The sequence below is a fragment of the Ctenopharyngodon idella genome, chromosome 10 (genome assembly GCF_019924925.1).
Source record: "Ctenopharyngodon idella isolate HZGC_01 chromosome 10, HZGC01, whole genome shotgun sequence".
NCBI classification, from domain to species: domain Eukaryota; kingdom Metazoa; phylum Chordata; class Actinopteri; order Cypriniformes; family Xenocyprididae; genus Ctenopharyngodon; species Ctenopharyngodon idella.
In genome coordinates this window covers 40,056,236-40,084,233 of record NC_067229.1, presented here as the reverse complement: position 1 = coordinate 40,084,233, position 27,998 = coordinate 40,056,236, and the positions used below count along the sequence as shown (strand labels likewise).

Below are 27,998 nucleotides of genomic sequence, written 5' to 3'. Positions count from 1 at the left end.
TTTAAAACAGATCTATTAATTATTATTTTTGCCCATCAGTTTTTTTTTCTTTTAGATATCTATCTAAGTTGTGATTTTCTCTGTTTTTACTCTGGTTGTGTTTTTGAACTCTTAGCATTTGTTTTACCATATAGATTATACAGTGCCTTAATTCCTACCTAGACAGCGTTTTGGATATCACAAATGCCTGCAGCATTTTTGGCCATGCTAACTATGATGTAGTAGATAGTCAGCCAAATAGGTTATGAGACACAGCCAGTATTTTACTCCAGAAGAGCGGATAGCATTTTGACTGTCTCCTCATCCGTCAGGTCTCTCAGTAACTCATTTAGTCGTTTAACACAACTCGTCTGAGCAGGATAACTTCAGATAAAACACAGGGAATAAGCAAAGACTTGTTAGACGTCGGACCATGCGTGAGGGATTTTGGAAACTTCTTTGTATGTTCATGTTGTCGTTTCGTCCTTTTAAAGCCTCAGCAGCTATTTATCAGGTTCCAGTGAGACTGCAGCGCACAGTGTCCGAACACAACACTGGAGCCAACACACTCAACAGGTAAACACTGTGACTTCATGTGCTCGATGTGTGTGTGTTTGTGTGTGACATTAGATAAAGAGCTTTAGTAACCAGCTGGAGCATCACTAGGTTATCAAACTGATTGATTTAAAGCCTTAGTATATTGCAGGATGATGGATTAAAGGGATAGTTGACCCAAAAATGACAATTCTGTCATCATTTACTCACCCTCAAGTTGTTCCAAACCTGTGTACATTTCTTTGTTCTGCTGAACACAAAGGAAGATATTTTGAAGAATGTTTATAACCAAACACTTGTGGGACACCATTGACTTTCATAGTATGGGAAATTAAATTCTGTGGTCAGTGGTGCCCCACAACTTCAAAATATATTTGTTCAGCAGAACAAAGGAATTTATAGACGTTTTGAACAACTTGAGGGTGAGTAAATGATGACAGAATTTTCATTTTTGGATGAACTATCCTATTAAGGCCAATGAACTCGAGTCAAGCTTAAATAAACTTTAAATTAGTCGAGCACTTCTATTTATTTCTATAAATATTGTTCACAACTGTTTATGTGGCTTACAACTTCTCTGGGTACATACTGTATGTAAATAAAATTTTGAAACTAAATAACCTACACTGAAAAAAAAATGCTGTAGGATTTACTTTGAAACCATTTTAACTCAGAAATTGCTAGCAAATTTCACAAATAATTACAAAAAAAACAAGACGTTGAATTAAACATGAAATTTCGAAGTAGAAAGACTGAAATAGTCATTTCTTGTAAAACATATTTTAATAATCTTTGTTTTATTTACGACTTTGAAAAATCATTTTACAGTGTACATTTTTGAAACCGTGTCTATTATGTATTAAGCAAACACACTCATCTATCTATCTATCTATCTATCTATCTATCCTAAACACATCTGTGAAGGTCCATGTGGACCCCTAATTGAATTCCCAGAAAAAGCACAAACCGAACCAAAGCCAAAAGTATTTATCTTAAAAATGAAACATTCTTTTTCCCGACAGATAGTGCGACAAAGTATTTTGTGGTTTGACATACGGTCGAGGTTGAGCTCTTTAGTCTAGACATGTGGAGCTTCATGTGTGTCTGTGGTCCGGTCACGACTCATCACAATCCGAATCAAACGAAGAACAATGACATGAATGACGAAATGGTCACAATCCTGGGATATTTTGAATCATCTGAGACGTATCAGAAGGGAAGTTTCCCAGGGTTTTTGTTTTAGTTCTTTTTAAGAACGTATGTCAGACTATTCTGGGTGTTATATGAATGTTGGGAGAGAATAAATCATTCAGTCTCCCATGGTAAAGGAAAAAAGATATGCTTGTGCCACTGAGAGGTTCTCTCAGAGGACCCTCAGTCCACTGTGCTGTATTTCATTTCGCTTTTGAAGTGAAGGAGCTTCATGAAGAAACATTATGGCAATAAAACTAGTGAAGTCACATGCTTGTTTGTTTTGCAATGCCATTCTGTGAGTTTTGTGAAAAGGAATTTTAGGAATAAAGTGATCACATACTCCCTACCTAAAGCTCTTATTTTCCATGATTTCATTGGCTTATTGTGCACATTCATTTCTCCATTGTTTTTTTTTTTTTCTATTCTATTCTTGAGTACTGGATTCTGATTGGTCTGGTCTTTGTCATTATTATTGTTTATTCATCATGGAACGAAATAAGGAACTGGTGCCAGTACACAGTACAGAAGACCATTTCATGTCAGACACAAAATGGGACAGAGACTGTTGTTCAGCGACTGTTTCAGAGTTGCCGATGGCCTGGACCGTGTTCAAACCTCATCAGGTACAGAGAAAAGAAATGATCTCATGGTATATGCTGGATTATGCTCTTGCTATTCTCTCTCACATTAACTTGGACGACAACTAACAGACTCGGTGTATGTTTTGCCTCTCTGTATTTTCCCAGCTACAGAACTCTGGTGAGACCTGTGTACAGAGTGACCTACAGGAAAATCACTTCTCTGGAATGGCGATGCTGTCCAGGATTCCATGGGGAAGACTGCAGAGAGGGTGAGGGAGCTCATTTCTCACCAATCTCAAATTCATTGAAGTATTAGTGAAGCATTTGAATGTCTGTGAATTGTTAGATGTTGTGAGACAGTTACATTCACATTTATTAGTTGTGCCAAAACAATCATAACTTTTTCACAGAGATTTTGTGGTTGGACTCTTTTGATTTGTGTAAGCAAGCAACCACATAGAAACCACTCAGAAGACCCTAGCAAAAACCAAGAACACCCAAGCATCAAGCAGTAGTTTTGCACAGGCAAACACCACTCACATTTGGCTTGGAGTGTCTTAGTGGGTGGTTCTTCTTCAAATTTAAGTCTCTTAGCAACAAGGAGAGATCCCTTGCATTCAGTGTGTGGGTGTGAATGTGAGTGACAACAGCTGGTCTGACTGTGGGAATCAGTCATCTGGGATAAAAAGTGAATGTGCCATAATTATTTTCCCTCTGAATGTATTTGCCCTCTCACTATATGAGCACCATACACGTCAGTGCAAAAAATCCATAAACATTCTTATACTGACATATATTAACCTGGAGAAAATGCATTTTGGGATTGGCCATGTCAGAAAGTGTGCTCAGATTTGCCATGGCACAAAAATCTGCAATCAAAAGTCAGATCTCAGTATGAATATTTCTTATATTTTTCCAAGACTAAATTACCTGTATATCTGATGTGATGCTATTTGTATTTATCCTAAGGAATTTTAAGAGGAATATCTGAGACAAGTTCATTGGTAGCCTACTACTTAAAGGGATAGTTCACCCAAAAATAAAAATTCTGTCATTAATTGCTCACTCTCATGTCATTCCAAAGACTTTCGTTCATCTTCGGAACACAAATGAAGATCTGTTTGATGAAATCTGAGAGATTTCTGTCCCTCCATAGACAGCTATGCAACTGACACTTTGACGCTTCAAAAAGTTCATAAAGAGATTGTAAAATTAATCTATATGAATTGAGCGGTTTAGTCCAAATTCTCTGAAGAGACTCGATCACTTTATATGACGAACAGATTTAATTTAGGCTTTTATTCACATATAAACATTGATGAGTAAACATAAACAGAAGCTCAACCAAACCTGCTTGATGCGTGAGAACAAACCTCTTGGGGAAGCTCAAACGTGCTGCGTAACACACAAGAATGAACCTCATTGGTTCTTGCACGTCAAACAAACATGCTTGAGCTTCTGTTTACCACAACTGATGTGTGAGTTGATGAATGTTTATGTGTGAATAAAGCCTAAATTAAATATCTTCGTCATATAAAGTGATCGAGTCTCTTCAGAAAATTTGGACTAAACCGCTCAATTCATATGTATTAGTTTTACAATCTCTTTATGAACTTTTTGAAGCATCAAATGTCAGTTGCGTAGCTGTCTATGGAGGGACAGAAAGCTCTCCAATTTCATCAAAAAGATCTTCATTTGTGTTCCGAAGATGAACGAAAGTCTTATGGGTTTGGAACCATATGAGAGTGAGTAAATAATGACAGAATTTTCGTTTTTTTGATGAACTAACCCTTTAAATCATAGAGAATGCATCCTTTTCAAAACTTTTTATAAACACATAAAGATCATGTCTGTATGTATTTTACTTGGTAACCCTGTCTCGTGTCAATGTCATGTCATATCGGTACAGTTAAATTCCTTACTGACTCACTTTACTAGAGATAATCATAATCAAAACCAGCACAGTTCTGGGTCTTTGCATAAATGGGTAAATACGTTTTTAATTAACTCTGAAATAAATAGCTGGAAGAAAATATTTTGAATTAAGGAAATTAGTCAATGCTTTTAATTCATTTGACACAGCACAGTTAGATGTGGTAGAGGTCACAAGAGTCCAAATAATTTCTGACCCAATAAGGATAATTTACCCTTGACACACATTCCCATGTTTTCCTGGATGCTGGTTTAATGAACCTCCTTCCCCCCACAGCAGACACCACTGGCCCGTCTGCGGTGTCTCTTTTCAGATCATTCCCTGTGAGATGTGGATGATTTAGTTTGGGTCAAATCCAAGGGCGCCACGATCTCTGACATGGTGAATAAATCAGAAATCTTCATTCCCCATCCCTTTCTCCTTCCTCCTCCCTTTTATCCCTCTGCATTGGGCTCATAGCTTCAGCCTGAGGCTGTCAATCCCCTGGGTTTCAGGCCCCTCTGTGTTTGGTTTATTTAAGAACATATTTTTGGAATTTGGATTGTTACTCGTAGTCAAACAGCTCAAGTTAGGTCAAAGTCAGTCGTGTGAAATCCCAACATTTCCATTTATCGTGTGTAATGAGGCCTAAAGAAGAATGCTGTGACTGATTTCACTCATTATGGACCCTTTTTACATTTCCGGGTCTGGAACATGGTTAAACCAAAGCAGGGTGAACTTGTACATAGATAGATGACCATAGCAAATATAGCCATTAAAATATAATTTTTACGTTCCGATTTGCACCAGCAGCAGCTTTATTAGAAACCCCATATTTTAATGCAAGGGTAAAATATAGATTTGCTAGATTTACTATGTTAATTATATGAAAATGAGTCAACACAGTTTGTGAAAAGGGTGCATTATCTATTATGTGGCTCTAAATGGGTGATTCACACCAATTTTATAATGTGAGACGCAGGAAACAAATGCAGTAGGAAATTATGGGAAATGTGGAATGGGAAAAAATGCAAGGTATAAACCTTATGCGCCAGAGAAACAAGCATGCAGCCATCTTTGGAATTTTATTTTTGAATTTTTTTGCGGTAGCTCTGTATATTAGCTCTGTATATTTCTGTGGCATCTAGCTGGTGAAGAAGTGGATTTACCTATTGTTGAGTTAAAGTAAACTAAAGTTATCATGAGCATTGTAATGTTTGTTATAACAAATGTCTGTAGACTGGTAAGATTTTAAAATAAGCGGTTTATTCATAAATTCGTAAGATCTTACCTTCATGCTGTGGAAATATAAAAACCAGGATACAACAGGATACAAGCACAGTATACAAAAGGGGCGGGGCTACATAAGTTCTATAGAGACGCAGTTTTTAAAGTTGAAATTATTTTAACTTAGCGTCACATTTTTAAAACGCCATGTCATGCGCGAGATGCTGCAAAGATTACATGCTGCAAAGATCGCCCATCTAGTGTGTACTGGTGCATTTAGTCATGTCGAAAAGATCGTATTTACAAGTTGAACGCACATGAATGCCACCACAAAGTTGTAAATTTGAATGGGAAGCTCTGGATTTTCTTTAAGCCCTGATCTCTATGAGTTGGGGGCGTGTCAGGGAGAAACATGGCGGAATACCATAATATTTATAGGTATTTAGCAATGACATTATCAAGATTTTTTATTTACAACAAATAAGCTAATTCCCTGCAAAAAATATAATAGCATTGTAATATAACAATATAATATGCAACAATAAAGTTTACAGTGGCTTCATAAATTAATAAAAAAAAAAACGTTAAAAAGCAAAACGCACCTGTTGTACAACCCGAATTCTGTAAATGTTGGGACGTTTTTTAAATTTGAATAAAATGAAAACTAAAAGACTTTCAAATCACATGAGCCAATATTTTATTCACAATAGAACACAGATAACATAACAAATGTTTAAACTGAGAAATTTTACAATTTTATGCACAAAATGAGCTCATTTCAAATTTGATCCCTGCTACAGGTCTCAAAATAGTTGGGACGGGGGCATGTTTACCATGGTGTAGCATCTCCTCTTCTTTTCAAAACAGTTTGAAGATGTCTGGGCATCGAGGTTATGAGTTTCTGAAGTTTTGGTGTTGGAATTTGGTCCCATTCTTGCCTGATATAGGTTTCCAGCTGCTGAAGAGTTCGTGGTCATCTTTGACGTATTTTTCGTTTAATGATGCACCAAATGTTCTCTATAGATGAAAGATCTGGACTGCAGGCAGGCCAATTCAGCACCTGGACTCGTCTACGACGAAGCTATGTTGTTGTAATAGCTGCAGTATGTGGTTTTGCATTGTCCTGCTGAAATACACAAGGCCTTCCCTGAAATAGACGTCGTCTGGAGGGGAGCATATGTTGCTCTGAAACCTTTATATACCTTTCAGCATTCATAGTGCCTTCCAAAACATGCAAGCTGCCCATACTGTATGCACTTATGCATCCCCATACCATCAGAGATGCTGGCTTTTGAACTGAACGCTGATAACACGCTGGAAGGTCTCCCTCCTCTTTAGCTTGGAGGACACGGCGTCCGTGATTTCCAACAAGAATGTCAAATTTGGACTCGTCTGTCCATAGAACACTTTTCCACTTTGAAACACTCCATTTTAAATGAGCCTTGGCCCACAGGACACGACAGCGCTTCTGGACCATGTTCACATATTATGGCTTCCTTTTTGCATGATAGAGCTTTAGTTGGCATCTGCAGATGGTACGGAGGATTGTGTTTACCGACAGTGGTTTCTGGAAGTATTTCTGGGCCCATTTAGTAATGTCATTGACACAATCATGCCAATGAGTGATGCAGTGTCATCTGAGGGCCCGAAGACCACGGGCATCCAATAAAGGTCTTCGGCCTTGTCCCTTACGCACAGAGATTTCTCCTGTTTCTCTGAATCTTTTGATGATGTTATGTACTGTAGATGATGAGATTTGCAAAGCCTTTGCAATTTGACGTTGAGGAACATTGTTTTTAGAGTATTCCACAATCTTTTTACGCACTCTTTCACAGGTTGGAGAGCCTATGCCCATCTTTACTTCTGAGAGACTCTGCCTTTCTAAGACATCCCTTTTATAGCTAATCATGTTACAGACCTGATATCAATTAACTTAATTAGTTGCTAGATGTTCTATTAGCTGAATATTTTCAAAATTTCTTGCTTTTTCAGCAATTTGTTGCCCAGTGCCAACTTTTTTGAGACCTGTAGCAGGCATAAAATTTGAAATGAGCTCATTTAGTGGATAAAAGTGTAAAATTTCTCCCTTTAAACATTTGTTATGTTATCTATTTTTTATTGTGAATAAAATATTGGCTCATGTGATTTTAAAGTCTTTTAGTTTTTATTTTATTCAAATTTAAAAAACGTCCCAACATTTCCGGAATTCAGGTTGTACATACTTTGTTTTTCTAGAAGTAGAATTTAAAAACTTTGCTGTATTTTTGTGTGGTTAATTAAGAGAAGGTACACTGCCACTGTAACGAGTCATCACACAAAGTGGGATCCATAAGCAGGCTTTATTAAACAGTTCTCGTGGTCAAACAGACAATGGTCAAACAGTGGCAAACAGGTACAGCAGGGAATAGACAGAATCGTGGTCGTAGAACATACAGTAAGTCAGGGCAGGCAGATATCAATCACAAGTCCAGAGCAGATCAAAGAGTCCAAAGGGCAGGCAGCAGAGAATCATAAACGGGTAACAAACTGGGTCAATAACAGGCAGACAAACACAATGAAGAACGCTCAGAAATGCAAACCATAGTAGTACAAGACCTCGCACTGAATGTGAGGATGCAAGCAGCTTAAATAGTCTAGGTAATGCGCTGCAGCTGGGTGTGGTGATTAGTGACAAGGTACGGGGCTGATGGGAAATGTAGTGTGTGAGTGGATCTGTGTGTGTGTGTCAGTATTCAGGTGTAGGCGCCCTCTGATGGCCAGAGGAGGGAATCACGGAGTTCTTCTCTGTGACAGCCATCTTGCTCCAACGAAAGTGACTTGAACACCTGACGTCGTAAACACGACTTCTCAACTTGTAAATACAAACTTCCCAGGAGGACTTGAATGCACCAAAAAACAATGGTAGTGGACTCAGCGTGTTTTTGCATGTTTGCTTGTTTCAGGGCATTGTAATGGGGGAAAAACACAAGTTAGACGTGTTTTTTAAAAGTTGAACTTATTTTAACTTGAACGCCACATTTTTAGAACGACATGTCATGCGCGAGATGCTGCAAAAGACACAAGACATAAGTGCACTGTGCAACGGTGAAACACGTTCATCTAGCATGTTTACATAGAAAAACAACAGAAGTCCAGCGCAGTGGAATGCAAATCAAAAAGATGGAATGCGTTGAAAATATGAAGATGCGAGCAGTGGAATGGAAAAAAATTGAAGGTCTCAAGACGTGTTTTTAAAAAGCTGAACTTCTTTTAACTGAGTTTTCAGAACAAAAGACGCAAGACACAAATGGTCAAACACATCCATCTAGGGCATGTTTACATAGAAATACAATGGAAGTACAGCGCAGAGCGGGTTCTGTGTGAACGGCCAATTAGAATACTTGATTTTAATTGTTCTTCCCCGTCGTCCTCTGAAATCAGTGTCTCACGTATAACACCACAGACTCGCAGTTTCTTGTTTCATGCTGTACATTTCGTGTCCATGTATATATTCATTCGGTGAACTATTTACCAGCAAGTTGTTGTCATCTGGCAGGATTAAACCTTGGTTGTAGCAACAAGCCAAATGTAAGAGTGAACAATCCAGCTATATATATAAACAGAAATGCAATAATAAACTTAAACTGATTCATTCTCCCCTGGAGTTGTGGCTTAGATGTTTATTCATATCACTTTGACAGTTATTGAAAATTGTGTGACTAGCTGAGGTCATGTTGAACCACATTAGTGATGTTTAGTCCTTCAGGAATGTACAGTGTCATAAATTCATGTGCCTTGTATTAAAAGATACCAGTGTGATGAAGTTGTTTGTTCATTAATGCAGCCCAGACAAAGAAATCGTTTCCATCCATCAGATTAGTCAGCGAAATGCTAGACGTTTTGCTGCTGTCCCTCCCTGGGTTAGCTGTGTTTTGTTTTTTAATGCATTCCTCATATATTGAGGCCAGTTCTTCTCTTTATCTCATTAAATTTCTATGTTAGTATGTCAAGAACTTGGATATTCTGATCGATTGTGTTTGACTATGTGAAAAGTATTGCTTTATTTGTTTGACTAAGAAGGAGTAGACGTCAAGGAATGCCGGAGTGCAAAGCTGTTGAGGTGTGGGAGGATGGTTGCAGCTGGGATCGACAGCTGTAAGAGATCCTTTGTCCCGTAACGGTATTCTAATTGTCACTAGAGAAGAACTCCCAGAAATAGCATGCAACAAATCAAAAATCTACTCTATGATATGATATGTTTTTGGATTTGATGTAAAATTTGATTGATATCTTATAATACAGGGGTTTTTCAAGCTTTTTGTGATAATACACTAACGATCAAAACTTTCTTGATCAGCATATTAGAATGGTTTCTGAAGGATCATGTGACACTGAAGATTAATGATGCTGAAAATTCAGCTTTTTCATCACAGGAAAATACATTAAAATAGAAAACAGCTTTTTAAAACTGTATTAATATTTCACAATGTTACTGTTTTACTGCATTTTTTCATCAAATAAATGCCTATTTGATCAAATCTTATTTTTGATCAAATAAGAGCCTTGGGGAGCATAAAAGACTTCAGAAAAATTATAGACTTATGAAACATAAAAGACTTAAAAAATACCGACCCTAAACTCTGAATGGTAGTGTAGGAATACAACATGTCGTTGTTTTCACTACTAAAAACAAATCAAATTATTATCTGGAACATTTTTACTTTGATTTGCATAATACAGCATAAGATGTATGTTTTTCTACCACTGTTAGAGTAATGATAGGTATCTAAATCTGAGGATCAATAAATATTATAAATATATTACAATTTACGTTAAGCATATTTAATCTGAAGTTAACATATTAACTTTAACAGCTCAAAAATGACATTTAGCAAAATGCTTGTTTGTCTCCTTAAATTTTCTGCATACCTCTCAACTTTTTTTTTACCATTTGGTGCAGCTCTACTTTTTTTTGCTTATTTAGTCTGACTTTTATTCTTGGTTCAAATAACAGTGGTTTGGGGGGACGGGGGTAGTTAGATCCTCAAAAGACAGTCTAAACAAAAAGTTTTGATAAAGGAAATTTACTAAACAGTTAATTTAATACAAGGAATTCAGTTTATCAACAGTACTACATAATATTATGGCTCCCCGGGGGTTCCTGGATTCCAGTTTGAAAACCACTAAACCCTGATTGTTAGACTAAAGGCATTATTCATTCATGGGAACAATTCCCATCAGCAGAATTACTTGGGTACTCAAACTTCCCATAATGCCCTGGTCAGGGTCTTATCTATATCTATATAGTCAGCTCCAGCTGTCTTTCTTACTACCCCCATACCGAGCTTCCAGAAGGCCTGGCAGAGTTTCAAATCTATCACCTGCTCTACAAATTCCTTTATATTGAGATTGTGATCAGTACCCCTAGCTGTGTGAGTGGCTGTGGGAAAATGGGATGTCTGTGGTGTGGTATCTCATGATTGATGAGGACGCGTGTGCTCCAGTCCCCTCAGCTGCCTGCAGCGGGTGAGATCATCTCATTTCTGTGGTTAAGCACAGATGGACATGCCAATGAATTCTACCTGTTCATTAGGGTAACTTGTACGACAATGAACCCAAAACTGTATCTGATTAATGCATGGTGAATATAATCAGTGTGCCAATTATACAGTGACCAATGGCAACAGACACGTCCTTGACCAACGGCAGCAGGACACATTCTTTGGGTTTTATCAGATTGGTGTGTTACCCCTGTCAGCATCTGTTGCCGTTGGTCGGCGTTTGTTTTCGCTGACTGAACATATCCGCGTTTGGTGGGTAGTGCAGTGCCTGAAGTGACATACTGTAATCTGGTGATTGTCTGCATTAATCAGCGTCTGTGGATGCAGTGAGAATTAGCCATTAAGCAACTCAAAATGTCTTTCGGTGGCCGTAGTGTCTCTAGTTAGCCAAACAGTATATATATAGTCATGTGAAAAAGAAAGGACACCCTTTTGAATTCGATGGTTTTAAGAATCGGGACATAATAAAAAATCATCTGGTCTTTAGGTCTTAAAAGGGTTGTTCACCCAAAAATGAAAATAATGTCATTTATTACTCACTCTCATGTCGTTCTACAGCCATAAGACCTTCGTTCATCTTTGGAACACAAATTAAGATATTGTTGATTAAATCCGATGGCTCAGTGAGGCCTCTATTGAGAGCAAAGCCATTGAAACTCTCAAGGTCCATAAAGGTACTAAAAACATATTTGAAACAGTTCATGTGAGTTCAGTGGTTCTATCTTAATATTATAAAGCGACAAGAATACTTTTTGTGTGCCAAAAAAAACAAAATCACGACTTTTCAACAATATCTATATGGGCCGATTTCAAAACACTGCTTCGGAGCTTTACGAATTGAATCAGTGAATCGGAGCGCCAAAGTCACGTGATTTCAGAAGTTTAGTTGTTTGATAGGAGATCCAAATCACTAATTCGAAACAAAAGATTCATAAAGCTCAGAAGCTTCATGAAGCATTGTTTTGAAATCGGCCCATATAGATATTGTTGAAAAGTCGTTATTTTGTTTTTTTGGCCACTCTTCTTTACAACGTTGCTTCATTTCTTTGAGGTTTGTGGGCATTTGTTTATGCACAGCTCTCTTAAGGTCCCACCGCAAGATTTCAGTTGGGTTGAGGTTTGGACTTTAACTGGGCCATTGCAACACCTTGATTCTTTTCTTTTTCAGCCATTCTGGTATAGATTTGCTGGTGTGCTTGGGATTACATGCCTGTTGCATGATCTAATTTAGGCCAAGCTTTAGCTGTCAGACAGATGACTTCACATTTGACTGTAGAATACTTTTTGATATACAGAGGAGTTCATGGTTGACTCAAAGACTGCAAGATGCCCAGGTGGCTGCAAAACAAGCCCAAATCATGACTCCTCCACCACTGTGCTTGACTTTTGGTATGAGGTGTTTGTGCTGATATGCTGCATTTGGTTTTCGCCAAACTTGGCACTGTGCATAATGGCCAAACATCTCCCCTTTGGTCTCATCTGTCAAAAGGACTTTGTTCCAGAAGTCTTGTGGTTTGTTCAGATGCAACTTTGCAAACCTAAGCCGTGCTGCAATGTTTTTTTTTTTTAGAGAGAAGCTTTCTCCTGGCAACCCTTCCAAACATGCCATACTTAACCTATCTTTTTCTAATTGTATTGTCATTAAGTTTAACATTTGACATGTTAACTGAGGACTGTAGAGTCTGAGGTGGAGTTCTTGTTTTTTGTTGTTGTTGTTTTTGTAGTTTCTCTGAGCATTGCATTGTCTGACTTTGGGGTGAATTTGCTGGGACGTCCACTCCTGGGAAGATTGGCAACTGTCTTGAATGTCTTCCGCTTGTGAATAATCTTCCTCACTGTAGAATGGTGAACTTCAGATTGTTTGGAAATGACTGTATAACCCTTCCCAGACTGATGGCAGCAGCAATTGCTTCTCTAAGATCATTGCTGATGTCTTTCCTCCTTGGCATTGTGTTAACACACACCTGAAGGCTCCAGACCATCAAACTGCCAAAACATCTGAGGTGATCACATTTGCTGATGATCAATTAATCAAAGGTATTTGATTAGCAGCTACTGACTGCTACTTACCCTCTCAATTCATATGGAAGCATTAAGGGCGTACTTAATTTGTCACACATGGCTTCTCCATTTTGGCCTAGTTTTTGTTAAATAAATAATGACACGGTGTAATATGTGTAATGTCATGTGTTGTGGATCATCTGAGGTTGTATTTACCAAATTTTAAGACATGCCAAGGACCAGATGATTTTTTTATTATGTTGCTTTTTTTATTTTTTTTATTCTGATACGTAAAACCATAGCATTCAATATGGTGTCCTTTCTTTTTTTGATATACCTGTGATAAATTAATCTACAATAAATACAGTGTGGGATAATTAAGATTTTTTAATGTTTTTGAAAAAAGTCTAAAAAAAATTAATTATTCCAAACTTTTGATCTATAGTGTATATTCATAAATAGGATATATATTATAGATTAATATAAATTATGATAGATGTATAATGTACTGCTATGGTTACCACTTTAGGTGAATTTTATTGCATCTTTGTAGCTCCATGATCTGATTGATTTACTTTTTTGTGATTTGATTTAACTTTTGTGGTTACTTTTGAAAATGTTGAAATATTTATTGAATATTATGTTTTACTGATGATAAAATGTAATACATCTTACTGTTTAGTATATGTACTAAGACTGCCCAGGTGCCCAACTTTATTGTTTTCATTTTGGCTTCCTTTTGGGAGGTTGAGCCTTAAATGAGAGTAGGACTCCCCAAAACCCCCTGTAATTTCCACCATGAATATAAATTATTCTAAATAATCACAAAGTAGGGCTTATCTAAAATTATTAAAATTATCATTTTGCTCAAAATTACAATCATAATCAAAATTATTTGTTTGAGAACAACTTTAAAAATACTTTGAGAATTACTCTTGATCAACTTTTCAGACCAAGAAACACATCTGATCCAGTTGGACTGTCCAAGTACCACCTAGTCACCAGCTTGTGTAAGAACATGGGCTATGCATAATAGTCTAAAACAACATTACAAATAGATCAGAAACATGGACATCACAATTTCAACAAATGCAAGACAGCTGTAAGGTGTGGTGGGATGGTTGCAGCTGGGATTAACAGCTGTAAGAAATCCTTTGTCCCACAGCATTATTCCAGTTGTCAATAGAGAGCAACTCCCAGTGATGTTACATATTAAATGTAATGTCCACAAGAATCTTATTTTAATTATTTAGTTATTTAAGTAGCACCTGGGGGCTTTGGTTTATTAGGTGCTTCACAAACCAAATGAGCAAAAGCAGACTCCTGGAATTACGTGAAAGTGCATTTTAAACTGAATTGAATTTAGATTTGTTTAGTCTTCTTGTATACTATACACTTTAGGGAGATAAACTTCCCAGTCAATGAATTCCAAAGAGGAATGGCATGCAAATACCAGTCTTCCTGCAATGCATGTGCCCAAAGTATTTGTTTGAGGGCAGATACAGAGACTGAAGATCATTACTAACAAGTCTACATGTATTTAGCATAGAAAAGAAATTGATGGCGCACAATCTGTAGATCTGGCAATGCAGCTTATTCCAATTCTGTCTGAAACAATTTCAATGCATCGCATTTTACCAATAAACCCCTTTTATAAACTGCATTCACCCAGGAGAACATGCAGAAGTATCTTGTGTCTTCATAATCTCTGAAAACCCCATCAGTCTCTGCCAGAATGCTGTTAATGGGTGTGGAGTCTTAATGTGGTCAGCTTGCATGTGTGATTTGTGTATTTGTACTTCTTGAGTCGCACTCCGGTTTGGTACATCAATACATCACTGATGTCTGCGTTGGCACGTGTTTGCATAACTTTATTAACCATGTCAGTTTTAATAAAATCGTTGAGCTAGTTCCAAAAATGGCCCGTTTAAGCCTTCCCTCGCATCTGTGAAAAGCATAGCGGTCCGGTGTCTGCAGATTCCATTGTGCTGCTCTTCTTTACAGTTCATCCGTTGGGTGTTTTTCCAGAATACCCCAACGTTCAGCTGTCCGCTGATCTGAGAGCGGTCTGGTATCCAGCAGAGCCCTGCGTTACGGCCAAGGCATAAGGAGAACAGGCATGTCAGACAGCTGAACATTTCATTTTTGGGTTTTCATAGTCTGCCAAACTTCAACAGCGCTTTAACTTGCACACAGCCTTCTGTCACACATCACCCAGTGCCATGGAGTCCCTACAAAGTAAATATTACAGAATATTATTTTCTGAGCAATACTGATATAGAGTGAATGGCATCCTTTGGGTTTGCCAGCATGGGTGCTTCCTCGAAGAGGAGATGTGCAGTTAGCATTGCCCTTTAATGCAGTCCTAATGGCTTTCCACCATGAAAAACAGAGACATGTCAACTTTTCTGCTCTGTTGGATGTGTACATTGTGGTGATGAGTGACAAATTTGTTCCAGTGCGCTTCATGGAATGAGCTAATGTCCCTTCATGAGGTCTGGCATCCAAACTGTTCTTTGATGACACTGTGACATGCTTGTGGCCTTTAGTCTTGTATTTAAGTCAATTGAGAGCAGATGATGAAGCTTGTAGTGTTCTAATTGTCTCAGTGGAAGAAACCAGAAGTAATGATGTTATGATCATTTTGTTTTGTTGCCAAGTAAGTTTGTAGTGTTGGGGATTAACTTACTAAAATTAGCGAAACTGCTAGCTTTGGTCCATTAACTACCCACACTGTCCAGTTCAGATGTTTTTTTTAAATAGTGGAAGTCAAGATTTATTTTAGTGAATAGGTTCATTTGAATGTACACGAATGAGTCAAAAAATTAGTCCTGTACTCCATTTTAGGTCTTTCATATCTTTTAATCCCAAATTTAATCTTTAGTTCCTTACTATGTTTCAACCAGTCATTAAAATTAAGGTGGTTAGTTTCTTTGTTTTAAGCTGTGTTTAGTTCCTGATAGATTAAAGGGTTAGTTCACCCAAAATGAAAATTATCCAATGATTTACTTGCCCTCAAGCCATCCTAGGTGTATATCTTCTTTCAGACGAACACAATTGGAGATATATTTAAAAAATATCCTTGCTCTTCTAAGCTTTATTATGGTAGTTAAGGGGGGGCCAGATTTTGAAGCCATCCATTATAAAAAATAATCCATACTGGCCTTTTGAAGCGAAGCGATGCGTTTTTGTATCCATATTTAAAACTTTATTAATTCAAATAACTAGCTTCCGGCAGACGACCATACGCATCCTGCGCAAGTCGACTTGCGCCAAATGAGTAACCCCTGACGCAATGTATGGCGCAGGATGTAGGAGTAACGTAAGCTCAGACGCCTCTCACGGTTTAAACAAATTTAACAAACTCAAGCTCCTCTTCTCTTATATTTAAATCCTCCGACATTTCTCTTTAAAAATTATTGTTGTAGACTTCTAATTCGTGACCGGTGTTTTGTTTTGCTCTATCCTCTGCACTTCCACGTTTGTCATTACGTCATGTGTCGGGTCAAAGGTCACTCTTCCGCTGCTAATTGATGCATACGGCCGTCTGCCAGAAGCTAGTTATTATAGTTAATAAAGTTCTAATTATGGATATTTTTCTTACAAAAGCTCATTGATTCACTTCAAAAGGCCTTTACGGATGGATGCATTTTTTTGGCTTCAATTTTGGGTAACCTATCCCTTTAAATCAATTCCTGTTCTGCATTTTTTCTCATTCAATTTTACAAAGGAACAAAGTCTTTGAGAATTTATGTCTTTCATGCTCATCAAGTCTCCATTTATTTGATCAAAAATACAGTAAAAACAGTAATATTGTGAAATATTGCAATTTAAATATTAAAATTTTTTATTTTAATATATTTTTAAAATGTCATTTATTCTTGTGATAGCAAAGCTGAATTTTTAGCCTCATTACTCCAGTCTTCAGTGTCACATGATCAAAAAGAAATCGTCTAATATTCTGATTTGGTGCTCAAACATTTCTTTATTATTATCAATGTTGATAATAATTGCTGCTTAATGTTTTGTTGAAACATTTTTTTCAAAAGAACTTATTTGAAAGAAAAATCTTTTGTAACACTTTTTTTTTTTGTCACTTTTGACCTATTTAATGTGTCCAAGCTGAATAAAAGTATTTTGTTTAAAAAAAAAAAAAATCTGTAACAATTTACAATAAGGTTCATTAGTTAACATTAGTTAACTACATTTGTTAACATGAACTAATAATGAACTGCACTTCTGCAGCATTTATTAATCTTTGTTAAACATTTACTAATACATTATTAAAATCTTGTTAACATTAGTTAATGCACTGTGAACTAACATGAACAAACAATGAACAACTGTATTTTCATTAACTAACATTAACGAAGATTAGTAAATACAGTAGCCTAACAAATGTACTGCTCATGGTTAGTTCATGTTAGTTAATACATTAACTAATGTTTAGAGTAGTGTACGTCAGATAATGTGTAAAATGGGTTGCAAACAGCAATTCATGTTTACATTAAAGTAGCTTCCCCAGCAGCACTATCAGTTTTAGTTTCATTTTGTATGTTGTGAATATTGTTACAATTTGTTTACAAGTTTAAATTCTAATCTCATTATCTGTGTGTATTGCATTTCACATATAAAATTTCACCACTGAGAGATCACCTGCCATTCATCATCATCTCATTTCATGCCAAATGATTCCCAAGACTCTGCTGTCTTGGAAGATCGCTCTTCCTTCACAGAGAGGTCCAGCACCTTGTGGTTGTCTTCAGCTCCTGACCAGCTCTTTGCTGTGAGGAGTATCTCTCTCAAATGAGAAAGGTGAATTTTGGGGAAACCCAGAGTGAGATATTTCCCTTCACTAGGTTTCCATGCATATGGAAAACCACGGCTCGCCAATGTCTGGTTTTCCTGTTCCTTATCCTACCCCAGGGAGGGATGTCAACCGAAGATGTGATTGAACTCATTTAGTGTCTCTCTCTCTAACAAGTTCTCGTTGTTCACAAAACAACACTGAGCATACGACTGTTATTTTGGTTTCACACTGAGGTTTCGGGATTGATTTCAATTTTGGACTAAAAGCCAGTGACTCTGGAAGGATCCTTGGAATTTTAAGTACAGTATGAATGAATGTGCCTTTGTTACGTTCATGGTGAGAACATCACACAAACCTCATTCAGATCAGATCAGATCAGATCTGTTTACCACTGTGACTAGTATACAGTTATAATATTGCAAAAACAGAGCAAAAATATTGAACGATCGTAGATTTGACTTATGACTCAACAGATGGCTGAGAGATTTATAGCATTTGCTTAATCCATTCACTCATCACTTTTTATGGTTAAAAATCCCCCTTTCTCTGCTGTCATACCACATGTTACCTTAACATCTCTTTTTTTGTTTATCCCTTCAGAGTGCATGAACTGTACTGGTTATGCTGACATCAAAGAGCGCTTGAGTGTCATTGAAGCTCAGGTAAGATAGAAATGTAGGTAACCTCTTGTATTAACCAAACCAGTCACATTTAAAGGGTTAGTCCACCACAAAATTTACATTTTGTCATTAATTACTCACCCTCACATTGTTCCAAACCCGTAAGATCTTCGTTCATTTTCATATCACAAATTAAGATATTTTTAATTAAATTTTGAGAGTTTTCTGTCCCTCCATAGACAGCTACGCAACTACCACTTTTACTTTTCAAAAAGTTCACAAAGAGATCGAAAAACTAATCTATATGAATTGAGCGGATTAGTCCAAATTTTCTGAAGAGACTCGATCACTTTATATGATGAACAGTTTGAATTTAGAAATTTGGAGCGTCAAATTTCAGTTGTGTAGCTGTCTATGGAGGGACAGAAAGCTCTCAGATTTCATCAAAAAGATCTTCATTTGTGTTCCGAAGATGAACAAAAGTCTTACGGGTTTGAAATTACATGAGGATGAGTAATAAATTACAGAATTTATATTTTTGGGTGAACTATCCTTTTAAGTTAAGATGGTAAGCATGTGTTTTTTCTTTTTTAACAGATAATGTTACTGAGAGATGCCGAGGCACCCCCTCTCCCTCTGTCCAGCCAATCACCTGAGGGAACAGCTGATAATGAGGTGGATAGGGCACACCCTTCACCAATAACACCCAAGGCCATTGGCCGACCAGGTGAGAAAAAATTAAGTATGTTTTACTAAACTGTTCTTTAGGATACGTAATTTCATATGATATTTATCGGTTTTATTTTATTGTATTTATTTTATTATTTTATTATCATTTTATTATTTGTTTTATTATATTTTTCACATAATAAAACAAAACATTATATAATATAAAATAATATAAAAATATAATATAATATATATTATATAAAAATATCTATATATTCTCCTATCTCCTGTTCTCCTATCTCTCTCTATATATATATATATATATAATATAAAAATATCTAAAATACATAGATATTTACATAAATATAAATATTTATCTTTTTGTATTATATTTTATATATATATATATATATATATATATATATATATATATATATATAATATAATATTATAATTAGAATGGTTAACTTCTATTTCCAGGACCAAGAGGACAACCAGGACCTGTTGGTCCCCCAGGTCCCCCTGGGCCTCCTGGACCTTTAGGAAAGACAGGGTTTTCTGGAAAACCTGGTCCTATAGGACCTAGAGGTTAGAACTAACTCTTTACCTTGACTGGGAATATTAAAACAAATATTTTCACTTAGCTTCACAGCTCTCCTGGTTACTTCTGATCTCTATAGGACCTCAAGGGCTACAAGGTCCGCCAGGAGAAAGAGGCCTTCCTGGGCCACCGGGGCCTGCAGCATCTACTCCCTTCTCCATCAGGGGAGATGTTTTCACTCTAATGGCTAAACAACATGGTAAATGTGAGAACAGAAGTCCACATTAAACATGCTATTCACTCTCTAGAAGTTTTTAATATATGACTTTAATTAATAATGGTATTGAAATAATGCATAATTGAATGAGAAACAATAAGGAATTGAAAACATGATTTGTAACATCCATTCTGACAGACTTTGCACAAACATCAGCAACCTTTCATATGTTATTCTCAAAATGGCCATAAGATGGCAGCATTTGAGTAGTATCAGCTTGGGTAAACCTCTCAGAGCTCTGGCTCACTTTAAGAGTCTGGTTGGCTTCTGTCTGTCAGCAGTTAATCAGAGTCATTTGTTAGCTGTCTGTGAAGCAGCATGAATCTCAGTAACCCAAAACAGAACCTGAGCACCAAATCCTACTGAACAGAACAGCAGTGCAGCTGCTCAAATCGCATTGGCTGCAAGTGAAGTTACATTGTTATATTTCATTACATTGTTACAAGTTACATTACATTTATTAAATTTCTTGTTGTAGCTCTGATGATCAGCTATTGACTATGACATCAAATGATATACATGTGTATGTATTTATAATAGTACATCTGATTTGTTTTCAGTTTCATAATTTCTTACATGTTTCAGATGCGGATAGTGACTTTGCTGCCTATCGTGACCTGCAGACTTTACTTGGTCCCCCCGGGCCCTCCGGCCCTCCTGGTCCACCAGGTATGCCAGAACATAAATACAGTATACACAGGGTTGCCAGGTTTTCACACCCAATTGCTACTCAAAACTAGCCCAATCGCATTTTTGGCAGGGTTCCCTGGTAAAAAACGCATTCCAGGGGCTAAATATCATGTTATTTGGGGTTGCTTCAACCCGTGGACATGAAAAACAACCCGCGGCAACAGTGTAAAAGTAGCCCAATTCCACAGAAAAGTCGCGGACTTGGCAACACTGAGTATACGTAACAGTTTCACCTGGTATCGACCACCTGTTTCGTCACACATTTAATCTTCTATCCGTATTACAGGGCCTGCCGGACCACCTGGACACCCAGGTGCCCCGGGGAAAAATGTAAGGCATTTTTATCATTATGGAATATATTTAGATTATATATTAGAATAAATAGAATTGACCATATGTAAGGAACGTTCTTATAGACCTTCCACAATGATATAAGCCAGATGGAAAACTTCCAGTGAAATGTCACTTGTTGGTGTGTCGTGTCTTCAATGCCCTGAGGTAGCTTTAACAGCATCAATTATGTAATACTTACGTCCCTCAGTGTTCCTCCTCAGCAAAATTCAATTCGACCATCAGTTTTCACACTTTCGTGTGGAAAAAAGCATCAACACACTGTAAATTAAAGATTTATTGTGCATTTTATTTAGATTCATTGAACAAAATGGGAGTTTTCAGAAGTGTGCTGAAATCAGTGAGCTTTCTGTGCATTTCATTCGCATAAAAAAGTTATTGTTTTTCATGAGATTTTGTGAGTACTTCATACTTCACCTTGACAAAATGTATTTTTAAATCTAGTGATTTTATGTTTAATATTTATTCAAAGGCGAAACGAAGTGAAAAAATATTACAGGAAATGGCTAATATGAGCCAATAAATGCTCCTCTGCCGCCATCTTCTGTTTATAGTGGTAATTAACGTCTTTTTGATTTTTTTTTAAATAAAAGTGTTTTCTATCAAATGTTTGATTTCCTACATCTTGAAACATTCGGTTTTACAAATGGGGACAATCTCAGAAGGATGAACAAATAATGTTTTTGGTCATCATATTCAAAATAACATTCAAAGTGCTGGAAAAATGTTGCATGTGCATGTCCATATTCAGACACCACGTTCGCAGTAGCTTGCAATCAATAAAACTGGTTTATTGGCAAATTAGGTAAGTGTAATAACTGCATTAAAATATAAATACAGCATTAAAAAGTCAACCACTGATGGTTTTGAGTCGATGTTCAGCGAATACAGAGTGACAGCTAACAGTTTACAGGAAATGCCCATGCTGGCTTAATGAAAACCAGGAAGTAACCGTGCATATGGTCAATTCTGATTATATTTAGTGTTCTTGCAGATTATACATGAAATGTGCTGTAAAATAGAATGCATTTACAGTTTGTATAAGGAAAAAATAACTGAACAATGTGTATGGATATGTAAGGCACTGTGTACTTATTATTTCACATTCATCATAGGCTGCCTTAAGCTTTTCAGGCACACCAGGTGACAGGGGACCCAAAGGAGATCCAGGAGAAAGAGTGAGTCATCAGTGAAGACCTTCTTAATCTTTTACATTTTTTATTTTGGATAAAAATATAATGTTTGTTTTTATATGAGCTGATTAGATTGTATCACTCTTTTTTCAAAGGGTCCACCTGGAATAACAGGAAAGCAAGGGCAGCCTGTGAGTGCACATACTAGATTACATTTATATTTATTTTTAAAAATATTTATTTTTTGTTTTATAATTTTTTAATAAATCAATTCATTTATTTTATAATTAAGATAATTAAATTTAATTAAATATTATTTTATTTAATATATATTTATGTATGATTATAAAATTCATTTTATTCTGTTGTGAGTAGGGAGTTGCAGGTCCTAAAGGTGAGCCGGGAGAGATTCCGGGGGAGGTAAGGATGACGCACAAAAAATTGTGATGGTTTTGGAGTTTTGGATGTGCAGTTATGATGATTTATTGTCACATGCTAAAGCCCCGCCTTCTCGCAGGTGCAGCAGTTAAGGGAAGCGCTGAAGATTCTGGCCGAGAGGGTTCTCATTCTAGAACACATGATCGGCATTCATGGTGAGAATTATGGATTAATATTAATCTGAATTCTAGTTATAAGTTAGAACTAGAGAGCAGTTGGATTCCAGAGCACCATTATGATCCCATGACATAAGCTGTGCAGCAATTATTTAGTAATGACTTAGACGTTGCATAAGGATGAATTGCTTTTAAGGATAAAATTGACATCAGAGGACCATAAATATACAGCCAACTATTTATTTATTTTACAGCCAACTATTTATTTTTATGCAACTTCTTTACCTTTATTTTTGTTTCTTTCCTTTCATCGCTCTGCCCAGATACTCTGTTGGACTCTGGTTCTGGAATAGATCTCCTGGCAGACTTCATGCTAACAGGCAGTGCTAAAAGTGTTGGTGCTGCCAAACCCTCCTCTCCTCTTACCCCGGACAGAGAGTAGCCGGACTCTGTTGGGTATGAAGAGTGAATAACAAACACTTGTGACCACAAGACCTTTATCCTGACCTTTAGGACAGATCCCTCAGCGTATTATATGTTGATGAGTATAATGAAAGTGGCACTGATCTTTTCCTTTTTTATTTACTTGATGTATTTTGTTGTTTAATGGCAATATTCTGTCTTAAAAGCATTTTCATTGCCATTTACAACCCATTTAACTTCCGTAATATGATGTATTTCAAAGGCGGGCCTTTATTTTATCCATCAGGAATTGATTGGATGTTGAAATGTGGGCATACTTACCAGAATGGAGCTGAATGTGAGTTTGCTAAAATGATAACTAACTAGCTATTTTGCTACTGGTTAGAAGATGTCAGCAGAAAAAAAATTGTTTTAGAGTAAGAGCAAGCTATTAGATCTTGATTAAAGATTATAAGGACTAAGACTGAATAACATGCACCAATGAATCATTCACAATAAGACCAGAAATGTGCATTAAGAAAGTAACTGGAATCAATTTTGATTTCATGTTGAATTTAAAGGATTAGTTCACTTCAGAATTAAAATTTCCTGATAATTTACTCACCCCCATGTCATTCAAGATGTTTATCTCTTTCTTTCTTCAGCTGAAAAGAAATTAAGGTTTTTAAGGAAAACTTTCCAGGATTTTTCTTCATATAGTGGACTTTACCGGGGTACAACGGGTTGAAGGTCAAAATTGCAGTTTCAGTGCAGCTTCAAAGGGCTCTACATGATCCCAGACGAGGAATAAGGGTCTTATCTAGTGAAACAATCGGTCATTTTCTAAAAACCTTTCCAACGTGATTACGTAATGCGTGACGCATTGCAGAGCAGTGCAAGACGAGCATTTGTGGTTAAAAACTAATATAAATATTTCTTTTTTTTTAGAAAATGACCAATCGTTTCGTTAGATAAAACCCTTATTCCTCGGCTGGGATTGTGTGGAGCCCTTTGAAGCTGCACTGAAACTACAATTTGGACCTTCAACCCGTTGGTAACTGTTGAAGTCCACTATATGGAGAAAACCTTAATTTCTTTTCGATTGAAGAAAGGAAGACATAAACATCTTGGATGACATAGGGGTGTGTAAATTATCAGGAAATTTTAATTCTAATGTGAAATAATCCTTTAAGTGTGTATTTACTGTAGTTTGTTTCTTTTATGATAGTAAAAGTGAGGATTTTGGAATGGCAGGATATCTGGGGTAATTGATCAACAATGATTTACTTGATTATACAAAGAAAAAATGGCATTCTTTACACTATTCACTTCTTAATGAGCTTTATGTGGCATGAATAATGATTTTATCAAGCTGAAAATACATGTGTTGTCATAAAGAATTTCCAGAAAACAAAAAAGACGCACATTTCCATTTGGTTTTCTGATCGATGTCCTGAGATGACCTCAAGCACATAATTATATATAGCAGTCTTAGCAGTGGCTTTGTATGAAAACAATTCACGTCTCAAAGCTCACAGGAAACAAAAAAAATTGTATATAATAGAACTTTAAAACCAAATTGGCCCCTTTGTCTGCATAGAGCGTGCAACGTCTACTACAGTAAATTGTGTTTACCCCTCTGTTCACCTGTTCTTATTCATAAAGCCTATCATTGACTCGCTGAAAACCCAAAATGGCAGAACGCACCAAGGGCTACTATTAATAGGGCTGCAGTGAATAGACAGAGAGACACAAAAGGCCCTGTTGACCTTGTTCACAGAGCACCGTTCAACACGCCAGTGTGGCTTTAAGCTTATTGTTGCGCTTGAGCTTTTGTAATCCCCTCGGGAGGGAACGAAATCTTTCCGAATCTTGGGCTTTTTCTTGTTGTTGCGTTAAGAAAGAAGTGTCTGAGGTGTTTGTTTAAAAGGTTTCCCACGGTAATGCTTTGCGTTATTGAGAACCAAAACCTGATTGTTTGTATTTTGCTTTTTGACTTTTTTAAATAAAATTTTTATGGGAAACAACATTTATTTATTTATTTTTTGTTGTTGACAGTATTTTAGCAAGTTTAAACCCTCCAATAACAACAGCAGGCTTTAATTTTTTTTATTTCTTTATTGACAAAAGGCACAGGTACAGAGCTTAAGAGGAAGACAACACACAAATGGACATGAACAAACATGGAGAAACATGGGAAATGTAGTTTTTACTCCTGTTCCTTATCCTCTCCGTGGGTGATGACGTAGCACAGGTTTTTGTAGTCCAAGTTGCCAGCCACATCCAAGGGGAAGTTTGTGAACATCTGGTTTACCTAGGTAAATTTTGTAAAAATGTTCTTGATTAAAATGCATTTTTATATATTTTAATATTAAATATACAATTCATCACCATGAATCAATGCCTTTGCGTTTCAGAAGAAAGAAAAGTATATTACCTCAGCCTCAGTAAATTTGTCAGCCTGGGACATAAGGTGATATTTGATCCTGTGAGGAGAAACAAAAGAAATATATTAAATGCTGTGCATTTCAAGGAGCTGTTGATGTGCTGAAACATTTTTACATTTGAGGAAATTGACTTACTCATCTCCTTTAAGGATTCCTGTGCCCTCTGGGTCGAAGATCTTAAAGGCATTAAGAATAGTCTCCTCGGGGTCTGTACCTGTCAGTCACAGAACGGTAACAGATTATTGATTATTGAGTCAAATATACTCTTATACATGTCAAAAGCTTAATTAACAAAGATGTAAGTATTTTTGTGGGGAAGTTGCATTCAAAATCTACTCTTCTGATGCTAAACTATACAATTCATATATCAGTATGCAGCGTGCCTGATTTCTTCTGGGTTCTGCTGCTATTTCCATCTCATTAGCATGATTATCATTTCAATTCTGATAAATTTGATCCTTGCCTTTGAGCTTCTCTCCAAACATGGTGAGGAAGACGGTGAAGTTAATGGGGCCGGAGGCTTCCTTTAGCATCTCATCAAGCTCATCGTTGCCAACGTTGAGACGTCCTGCCAAACACGCACATACAGAGATATACATTAATACAGAGTGCCACTTCCTCTGATAGTTCGAATGGAGTGAGAGTCGACAGTAATGTTCATAGATGTGCAATAAAATACTAATGAGACCAGATTACAGGGCCAGGGAAAATAATATTTTTGGTCTACTTTTAAAGTGACATTTACATTGAAGTCTGAAGTCACATAAAAAAATGGGTTTTTAACATAGAATAACAAATAAATAAATACAATTTTAGATTTGTAATGGAATAAATATATTACAAAAACTAGTGGTCTCAGATTTTTGGACCCTGCTGTATGTGAATTTATCAATGGTTTCACAGAATGATTTTGTATCTAAATCTGTGTTAAACAGTGTTACGATTACATTTAGGCTTCACAGCATTCAGTAGGGGGCTAAAGAGGAGCCACTGTAATCCTTCAAACAATACTCTTGTTCGTTCAATAGGATAAACACCTATAAGTATCAGAGACCTTCAGTGTCTCCAGTATTTACACTATATACAGTCATTTAGTGGGGCTTCACTCACCCAGAGCAGCAAATGTGTCCCTCAGGTCGTTTTTGTCAATAAAGCCATCTCTGTTCTGGTCCATGATGGTGAAAGCCTAGAGAAGCATTCAGATTTACAGAGGTAAATACCAAAAATATGCTAAAATAAAATGTTTAAGTACTTAAATCTTAAAAATAGCCCACCTCTTTAAACTCCTGGATCTGTGACTGCTCAAACATGCTAAACACATTGGAGCTGGCAGCTTCCTTCTTCTTGGCCTTCTTTGGTGCCTGGGAATCAGAGCAAAAACAATTTAGATGATTTTCCCCCTGCCTTTATGCTATTTAAATGTAATTTTGAAGCACATAAAACTTAAAAATTCAAATGACCCTCAAAGACGTTTGCTATAATACATTTTAACTGCTCTGCGGCACAAAATGGAGGCTGAACTCTGCTTAGTTTGACATTGAGAGTTGTCAAAATGTGGCCTTTTTCAATAAATGCTACAAATAAAACACAAATTGGATACATATTGACTTCTGTAACAAACAATGCTAGTCACTCACTGAGAACCTTTATGAAATTTAAAGAAAAAACAACAAAGATCAAGGTTAATGAAAGAAAAACTAATAAAAATGGTCCTATTTTAAAGATATAGAAAGAAATAGATATAAAACCTTCCATCACATGCTACTTTCTAACATAAAATACAACATTCTCTCAGTTAGAAGAACAACGTCATTCAGTTTCACCATTTCCATGTAAAGATAGGACGAAGCAAAGAAACACAGGCCTACCATTGTGATTGTGAAGAGCTTCTCTTTACTCTGTTCTTGGTCTCAAAAGCCTGAGGGACACTCAAACATCGTCGGTTTCCGGCTATATATTGGCACAATTGGCTTGACGGCCCACCTGTTCTATGTTTAGACAAAGGAGGAGGCACAACAGAAGAATACTTGCCATATAGAGAATCACCAGCCCTACCACCCTCCAGTTATTGTTACGGACAGATGCTAGGTGATGTGATCTGAGTGTGTGGGCTTTTGCTATCTTAGGATCGTTCGAAGCACCCTAACCCCATAAGACTCTTATACACGGCTAATGTGTCATTTAAAGACAGTGTGAAGCCGGCTAGATTCTCACATCAGTGTGTTTGGTCAGATGTTGTCTCCGTTACATGGATTACTTTAATTATTTGATGCCCTTGTTACATTGGTGATCAGTTTAGACACTTTTGACCAGCTTTCAAGACATAGCCAGGAGGTTTATAGCACAGACAGGGCTGAGTACCACAGTCTAACATGAGTTTGAAAAACTAAATTTCACTATATGAAAAGTTAGTTTTAGGTTTACTTATATTTTTTAGATTTAAAAAGTATGCTTAAATGGATGCAACAGTAGACAACAGACTCATATGCATCTACTTAGTGCATTGGATTTTTAT

The 27,998-nt window shown here is 36.7% G+C and overlaps 2 protein-coding genes across 4 annotated transcripts; one reads left to right on the top strand and one right to left on the bottom strand.

Annotated features, from left to right (window-relative positions):
• The first annotated feature begins 4 nt into the window (after positions 1 to 4).
• On the top strand, positions 5 to 25,354 carry LOC127520089 (collagen alpha-1(XXVI) chain). Of its 3 annotated transcripts, XM_051907883.1 has the most exons (15): positions 5 to 555; positions 2,229 to 2,351; positions 2,475 to 2,578; positions 18,400 to 18,461; positions 19,017 to 19,146; positions 19,569 to 19,676; positions 19,769 to 19,888; positions 20,492 to 20,575; positions 20,883 to 20,926; positions 22,063 to 22,125; positions 22,236 to 22,271; positions 22,456 to 22,500; positions 22,598 to 22,673; positions 22,958 to 23,090; positions 25,167 to 25,354. In XM_051907883.1, the coding sequence occupies exons 1-14, from the start codon at positions 413 to 415 to the stop codon at positions 23,074 to 23,076; spliced, it is 1,257 nt and encodes a 418-aa protein (XP_051763843.1). In that variant the 5' UTR covers positions 5 to 412; the 3' UTR covers positions 23,077 to 23,090; positions 25,167 to 25,354. The 3 variants fall into 3 exon arrangements, with proteins under 3 accessions (XP_051763843.1, XP_051763842.1, XP_051763844.1); XM_051907882.1 differs by lacking the exon at positions 25,167 to 25,354 and having other exon boundaries at positions 11 to 555; positions 22,958 to 25,063; XM_051907884.1 differs by lacking the exons at positions 5 to 555; positions 2,229 to 2,351; positions 2,475 to 2,578; positions 25,167 to 25,354 and adding an exon at positions 17,113 to 17,804 and having other exon boundaries at positions 22,958 to 25,063.
• myl10 (myosin, light chain 10, regulatory) lies at positions 25,135 to 27,472 on the bottom strand. The gene is made up of 7 exons (XM_051907894.1): positions 27,352 to 27,472; positions 26,758 to 26,844; positions 26,594 to 26,669; positions 25,947 to 26,051; positions 25,619 to 25,697; positions 25,474 to 25,522; positions 25,135 to 25,350 (listed from the first exon to the last, which is right to left on the bottom strand). The coding sequence occupies exons 1-7, from the start codon at positions 27,352 to 27,354 to the stop codon at positions 25,246 to 25,248; spliced, it is 504 nt and encodes a 167-aa protein (XP_051763854.1). The 5' UTR covers positions 27,355 to 27,472; the 3' UTR covers positions 25,135 to 25,245.
• Between the last annotated feature and the right edge of the window lie 526 nt (positions 27,473 to 27,998).

Excerpts from the sequence above, each read along its gene's own strand:
- myl10 (XM_051907894.1), bottom strand. Across the intron at positions 26,670-26,757 it reads AGATCCAGGAGTTTAAAGAG|GCTTTCACCATCATGGACCA; the intron begins GTGGGCTATTTT and ends ATGCTTCTCTAG. Across the intron at positions 25,523-25,618 it reads GGAATCCTTAAAGGAGATGA|GATCAAATATCACCTTATGT; the intron begins GTAAGTCAATTT and ends TTCTCCTCACAG.
- LOC127520089 (XM_051907883.1), top strand. The coding sequence starts at position 413 with ATGCGTGAGGGATTTTGGAAACTTCTTTGTATGTTCATGTTGTCGTTT. Across the intron at positions 2,352-2,474 it reads CCGTGTTCAAACCTCATCAG|CTACAGAACTCTGGTGAGAC; the intron begins GTACAGAGAAAA and ends GTATTTTCCCAG. Across the intron at positions 20,576-20,882 it reads CGGCCCTCCTGGTCCACCAG|GGCCTGCCGGACCACCTGGA; the intron begins GTATGCCAGAAC and ends TCCGTATTACAG.